At 39.7% G+C, this 7,302-nt stretch overlaps 1 protein-coding gene across 1 annotated transcript; it reads right to left on the bottom strand.

Annotated features, from left to right (window-relative positions):
* Positions 1-1,807: 1,807 nt before the first annotated feature.
* CXCL13 (C-X-C motif chemokine ligand 13) lies at positions 1,808-7,083 on the bottom strand. Its single transcript, XM_030878082.1, has 4 exons — positions 7,020-7,083; positions 5,299-5,431; positions 2,152-2,229; positions 1,808-1,862 (listed from the first exon to the last, which is right to left on the bottom strand). Exons 1-4 carry the CDS (start codon positions 7,081-7,083, stop codon positions 1,808-1,810), a joined length of 330 nt encoding a protein of 109 aa, XP_030733942.1.
* Between the last annotated feature and the right edge of the window lie 219 nt (positions 7,084-7,302).

Below are 7,302 nucleotides of genomic sequence, written 5' to 3'. Positions count from 1 at the left end.
ACTAGTTATGTGATTTGGGGCATGTGAATGTCTGTTTGCCTCTGTTGCTGCTTTTGTAAAATGGAGCTGATGATATTCTAACCCATATACAGTCAGCATGGTGGAGGGGTCAGAAGCATGGATTCTAGTGCCAAACCACCTGGGTTCAAATTTTGACTTGCTGTTGAGTAACTGTAAGGCCTTGAGCACGTTACTTAACCCCTCTGTGTCTCAGCTTCTACGTATGCAAAACAGGTGTGATAACCCGCCTGCTATTGCAATAATAAGATTTTTTTTGAATCTCCTGAATATTCAGCTTGCTGCATTCTCGAAGAAGATCAAAATCAAACTGAAGAATGAATACAGGATTTTGATGGTATTTTATAATCCGTGTGTGTGTGTGTTTGTAATAGAGAAATAATCATTGAATTGTAGACAATAGAAAATGTAGTATTTGTAGGTATTCTTTACTCCCAAGAAATCTTTAGTAAAAATAAATCTAAAAATAGGAAGAGAAAAATGAAAGAGAGAACCAGATATAGCTTGGAACTTGAGCATCCTGGGAGCAGACCTCCCAAAACATCAGGGAGAGCGAGAGACAGGAACACAGTGCTTAGTTCAGTGGTGGGAGAGCTAGGCTGGAACCAGGGGATGGGAGTTTAAGTATCCGCTCCTTCTGTTTGTCAAATTCAATGCAAAACCTTGTCAAAGAAAACATTGGAGACTTTAAGAATTAATAGAATGAGACAGTGAAAATGGGTTTTAGTAAGAGTTTGGGCATTTATGGAAGAAATTGTGATGAATATATCAAGGAGAAGAGGCTCTTGGGGGCAAGCATTTTCCTGCTGTGCTGATATCAGGAATAACTTCACTCACCCTTCGCCGTATAATTTAGATCATCTGTAAAAAAGCAAGAGGCATGCAAAGAAAAATTAACATGATGAAATCCTACTTTTCATTATGAAGAATCAGAGAATGGCTAAATTTGAATAAATGCTCCATTAAGAATGAATTGCTCATAGTTAAGTAAAACATTTGCTCAAGTTTATTGAATATTGATTAATAGGAAGCATTAAAGAATTGAATACCAGAGACAAAAAAAAAGTGCAAAAGATGTGAGTAAAAAAAAAGTTCATCAAAGCCAATGTATAAAAGAATACATCTGTTATCACCCTTTAAATCCTTTTCCTGAATATTCTGTGAATTTAAGTCTGGGGATCTTTGAATGTTAATAGCTTTTGTCTGTGACAATAAATCTTATAAAGGAACTCCTTAAAAGTAGAAGAAGGACCTCGTTCCTCTCAATAGTGAGTTTTAAACGAAGGATATCTATTATGTGAACCCTCTGTCTCTTGGAAGGCTGAAATTCCATGGGTTTCCCAGGCAGCTTTTTAAATCTCTTATGGAAGCTCGCTATTCCTAGGGTGTAAAATGATTGAAATGCATTCCATCATTTCCTCCTTAATTCAAGCCACGTGTTCAGATTTGAGTTTTAAATTCTCATTCCCTTATTTTGTAGGGAAATTCAGCATTCAACAACAGGTATATTTTTGAAAGAAACCTATATCATTTATAACTCAGTAACTATCCTTCAAGAAAGTTTCCTCCTTGATGACTAAGAATGCAAACTCTAAGTTTGTAGGGTACTGTAATCAAAAAAATCTCAAGTTTGCCCCATCAGCTTCTGCAAGGTTATTTGTACATATATTCTCATGCTTGAGCAGATGGGGAAGGTCTTTTTCCTGGAAAACATCCAGCCAAACACAAAACTAAAACTGAGGGCAGGAATGAAGGGGCAATGCAGGTGTTCTTGGTGGTAATATTGGCATCAGGCAATCATTTTCTTAAACACTGGAGCTGGTGAAGTTGAAAAAGCACTTTTTCTGTGAAAAAAAACAAGAGAGTCATGTTTAGAGAAAGGCTTGCCAGAAACTGTGGCTTTCCCCTGGAGATATCAAACAAGGAATACTGTGCCCACTGGTTTCCAGTTTAGTTTACTGAGCTGCTGGAATGAGTCACCCCAACTCTATCTGATAAGAACTAATAGTGAAGAATAGGCATTTGTCTCAGGAACGTCTCATAAATTTAGAATGGTCCCCATTTTGACTACCCGGGAAAGGGAACCCCTTCAGTACAAGTGAAATCTACAAACCCTTGATATGCCTGACTCACCTTGACATTCTCATTAGTTTTTGTGTCCATTTGGCTCTAGGGTTCAAGCAGATAACTGACTTATTCTTCATCCAGGCTCTGGGGGAAAATAAATAAAAATAAAAATAAAACAGTCCTTCACTTAAGGAAAGAGTTGAGTATAAAAATAAAGATTCCCACATGAAGTGAAATTGGAGGTAGGCAGTTTTGGGTCTGGAGTAGGTGATTTGTAGCATGAGGTCTGATGAATAAGAAAAACCCCATTTGCGTGCTGGTATGTGTGAGCTGGTGGAACTGAAAATTAATGGACAGACTCTCATGTGTCAGAGGTTAGTATTTTGTTGAAAAACTTTACATGAACTAGAGATGGACCAAATAGCTGACTCCAAGGTTTGCTCACTCCTAAAGCTGTATCACGATATCTTTAAAATGTGTTTGTCTGTTGAGCTTGGGAGAACAAAATAGACTACAGAAAACACTCTCTTGAAGACCTTTTATTTGAAGAAAAAAATCTGATGAAATTTATTGTGGGAGAGGTTACAGAGCTGACTGCTCTGAGTGACATCTGCATTTGGTGGAACCATCAGTGAGCAAGGCTTTCAATGCTCTAAAAATTAGGCAACAACAAAAGCAGCAAGGATAATTATCAGCTGCTATGGATCAAGCACTTAATATGTGCCAGCCACTATGCTCAGCAGTAATATGAATTATCTCAATTAATCTCACAAAAATCCTGTGTTAAAGGAAATACTATTTCCTCACCTTCAAAAGAGGAATTTGAAGCTTAGAGAGTTTAAATAATTTGTCCAAGATTGTACAACAAATGCATGATAAAGCAGGATTCAAATGAAGCTTGTCTGACTCCTGAACCCCCACTTTTAGCCACCGTTCCACATGGGCATGATCTGAATGGTTACCAAGTGCCAGACATGGTGTTGAGTGTTTTACCTGCAGTGGAAGAAGTGAGGTCTCCCAGGTGACAGCAAACTGGGAGACTACTCTCTGTTGGGGTGACCTCAAACAAAACACAATTTCTTGATGTGTCTCTTAGTTTAGCTATAAAATGACAAACAGCAAGAATCCATCCATCTAGCGTTGAAACTCTACCCATGTCATTGAAATGTACAGAGTCAGAGGTCATAGAACTGTTGGGATCTTGGGCAGAGCCTTCCAATTTGGCTCCTGAGTTCATGATAGAAAAACAGATTTCTGACCATGTGGACTTACAGTATTTTCACTCCTGACTGCTATGAGTTGCTCATAATTATTTGCAGCTTTTGCTTCTATATCTGGTTAAAATTCAGAAATGCAGACTCTGGTGAGAAGATAAGAAATCAGATTTTGGGGGGACTTCCCTGGTGGCGCAGTGATTAGGAATCCGCCTGCCAATGCAGAGGACACAGATTCGAGCCCTGGTCCGGGAAGATGCCACATGCCGCGGGGCACCTAAGCCCGTGCGCCACAACTGCTGAGCCTGCACTCTGGAACCCGTGAGCCACAACTACTGAGCCCGCACGCCTAGAGCCCGTGCTCCACAACAAGAGAAGCCACTGCAAGGAGAATCCCGCTCACCGCAACGAAGAGTAGCCCCCTCGCCACAACTAGAGAAAGCCCGCACGCATCAACGAAGACCCAACGCAGCCAAAAATAAATAAATTCAGAAGAAAAAGTATTTTTGTCACGTTAAAACAATTAAAGCTAAAGTAGAGAAAATTAGGGTGTATTACTTCCCCTGGTTGGAGGTGAGAGACTTGACTCATGGCAGAGAAACTGGTAAAAATAAAGGAAGAAGTCTCTATTCTCTAGACAGCCAGAGGAACTGCTCCTAAACAGGTTATGGCTATACTTTCCGTCTCCGAGTTTGAGGGCAATAATCATGGTTTAGTCTGAATTGTCACTGTCAAAGATAGTAGTGGAAGTGTAATGCCTTTTTAATGAAAAATTTCCGTACTTATTTTTTTTTAAACATCTTTATTGGAATATAATTGCTTTAAAATGTTGTGTTAGCTTCTGCTGTATAACAAAGTGAATCAACTAGTCCAAGACCCAAAGCACTAACGTCAAAATGGGGCAAACAAAAAGTGGCTGCTTTCAAATGTTTCATAAGGCTAAAATAGCCAAGGAAAGAGCTGCTAATGAAAGCCAAGCTGGTAGTGCCCTGAGAAGGATGTTCTGTCTGTACTTCAAGGTGCTGTGGGACACCTTGGTTTATTCAAGGTAGATCCAGGAAGAAGAAATCACAGTTCTAAGCAGCGATATGCAAAAGATCTACAAGCTCCCTTTAAAATATTCAGTGCAACAATCCAACTTTGTTGAGCCTCTCCTATTTGCCAGGTAAGGGATAAAGCATCAGGAATAGAGAAATGAATAATATCTGATCCCCGTCTATAAAGAACTTGTTTTCTGGTGCGAATGAAAGAGAAAAACACACAAACCTGATTGTTTCAACACAATGATGCGGTACAATTGCAGCTAACAGTTGCTGAACATTTATTACTGTGCCTGGCACTATACTAGGGGCTTTACGTGGAGTGTGTAAGGTCTTATTAATGTGCCACGGAAAATGCCCTCATAAAGAAATCCACAGATTTCTCTGGGTGTACAGAAAAGGGAGGGTCACAGAAGAAAGGGGTTATACCATTTCAATAAAAGACAATATCTATTAAATTTCTTGTAGCCACTACTATCCCCTTAGCCTAAGTCTTTAAACAGAGTTAGGGGCTCCAAGTTGATAGAACCTAAAGCTAAAGGACAGTTCCATGCGATAGACATTCTGACCAAGGACTGCTGTGGGCACTTATTTTCTTGCTCTTCAACTTCTAGAGAACAAAGTGTCTGCTTCTGCTGACAATTGGAATTTGACAGATAAGAGAAGAGTCTTGGTTCTGTCCATTTCTAATGGTGTGACTCAGGGCAGTTAGTTAACCTCCCTAAGCTTCAGTTTCTGCATATGTAAAGGAGTGATAACGATAGACATACCTTAAAGGGCTCTTGAAGGAATAAAATCAGTGAATGTGCAGAAAGCAAGTGCCTTAGCTCAGGACCCCTGCAAAGTATGTACTTGACAAGTATTACTGATTCTCATTTTTAGTTTGAGAATTAATTGCTAGCAACACTCAAAGTAAATCACTTTAAGGAATCATACATTATTGTTTTACTGCAACTTACATGATTTCTGTGTTTGGACATCCATTCCCAGGGGGAAAGATTTGAAGCTTTCCAATGAGGAAAAGGGAGACAAAGTTGAAGGTCTCTCGCATGCATTTACACTTTAAGTTTGTGTTATAGGTCTCCAGGACACCTATAAACACAGAATCAGTTATTTTAGTCCCTTTGGCATATAATTCACAACTATAACTTAATCAGTAATCTTTCATACTGCACATCTGAAGATTAAAAAATTTCAAGTCGGTGCTTCCAGCCATATGCCTTTAGTTTGTGCATTTCTGTTCGTCTTGGCTTATTTTCAAACGTTTTCTGCCAAAACCTTAAAAATAAAATTAGCTTTTTAAAAGCACAATACCTATTGAAATTTGTGATAGCATTATATTGGTACTCAGATGGTTGTCCATATAATAACATTTGAGAATGGCCATAGTGGGGACTGACAACTCAGTTATAATTAAGGCAACATAAAATTGACTGATCTTCACCCCCAACACACAAAAACCAAGGAAATGAACTAGTTTCCGAGTCCCTGGAGCATTAACAAGCTGTAACGGAGTTCTCCCTCTTATCATACTCCCCAGCCCACCAACCCTCCCTGTCTCTCTGAGGAAATACCACGATGATATTTTTTGTTTTTGTTTAATATGTTGGTCCTCCAACTCAGTTGCAAATCATTACCCAAAAAAAGCCAATCATAAAAATTCGACTATTTGTTTTCAACAACAAAAGTTCTCAGTACTAGATACTTGTATAGGTAACCCATCTCATGCATTTTAAGGAATTCTACCCTCTTTAACCCCAGTGCCTACCACTGTGCTCGACACAGAATTGCAAATAAAAGGGACCAGGCTCTCAAGGTGTCTGCACTTTAGCGGGGGAAACAAGTGAACAAGAACTAAAATACCATAGAATGTTGTATTTCCCCCAAGGCCCAAACCGCATGAATGAGCACAGGGGACTTTACCAGGAGCAATGGAAAGGCTTCATGCAGGGAAAGAGAGATGAGGGTCTTGAAGAATGAAAATAACATGAAACAAAATAAAAATTGGAAACATAATCCCCACATTTTAAGAACAAAAATTGGTCCTCTACCCTGAGCAGAGCGTAGCATCCTGTGCATGCATCAGATTCCTTCAGCTGTATAAAAATTTACCACTTCAATTAGATATTTACCTATTTACACAAAGAAAACCTCCCCGTTTAGACTTGGAAGTCTGCTTCTTGGCAGAAAGTGTGTATCTGAGTACCCCTGCTGTACATACAATGGTTCGTGTCAGAGCTGACCCTATAAAATTGTATCAGACGTTCCCTGCAGGAGACCAACAGGTTGAGGTGAATAATCTCTAAATCCTATAAAGTGTTTGGTCGGAAGGGGTAGTGAAAGGCAAAACGAAGAAGAGATACCTGGAGAGAATTAGTTACAGGCAGAGCTGCATCTGAAAAAGGCCAGGAATAGGCAAGCCAAGTGTAAGTCCCATGGACATTGGATCTCCAGTACCTCCCCCCTTCTCTGGATGACAATCTTAATAATACAGATGTTTCCAGCCTCTAAGAGTTAAATCCCTAAGTACCTTACTTTTAGAAATCTGGGAGCAGTTGAGCAGTTTTTTTCCCCCTTCATTCACATCTCCCCTCATTTTCTGATGGAAAAAAAAAAATTGAAACAGCTGAAGACCATTTCAGCTCAAAGCACAAATGACAACATAAGTGAAAGTTCTCACCATGGACTGGAGAGAGGCTGCAGGCCAGCAGCACAAGAAGCAGAGATCCCTGGGTGAACCTCATTCTGCGTCAAGGTGGAGTTCAGACTTTAGTTAGCTCTGGGTCTAAACTGTGAGTTCTCAGCACAGAGATTCCTATTTATTCAGACCAGTAAGGCCCTCCCACTGCCTTTGTCTCCAGGAGGTCAGCTGCATCATCAGTTTTAAAAGCCCCCAAATATTGCTGAGCTTGCTTTTTTAAAACTCCTCTTGCAAATTTTATGAATTTGCTTCAGAGCAATAG

The sequence above is a fragment of the Globicephala melas genome, chromosome 5, assembly GCF_963455315.2.
Source record: "Globicephala melas chromosome 5, mGloMel1.2, whole genome shotgun sequence".
Classification (NCBI taxonomy): domain Eukaryota; kingdom Metazoa; phylum Chordata; class Mammalia; order Artiodactyla; family Delphinidae; genus Globicephala; species Globicephala melas.
Note: the sequence above shows the minus strand (reverse complement) of the source record. Positions and strands in the feature narration are given on the sequence as shown.

Excerpts from the sequence above, each read along its gene's own strand:
- CXCL13 (XM_030878082.1), bottom strand. The coding sequence starts at position 7,083 with ATGAGGTTCACCCAGGGATCTCTGCTTCTTGTGCTGCTGGCCTGCAGC. Across the intron at positions 5,432-7,019 it reads CAGCCTCTCTCCAGTCCATG|GTGTCCTGGAGACCTATAAC; the intron begins GTGAGAACTTTC and ends CTGTGTTTATAG. Across the intron at positions 1,863-2,151 it reads AAACTAATGAGAATGTCAAG|AAAAAGTGCTTTTTCAACTT; the intron begins GTGAGTCAGGCA and ends TTTTTTTCACAG.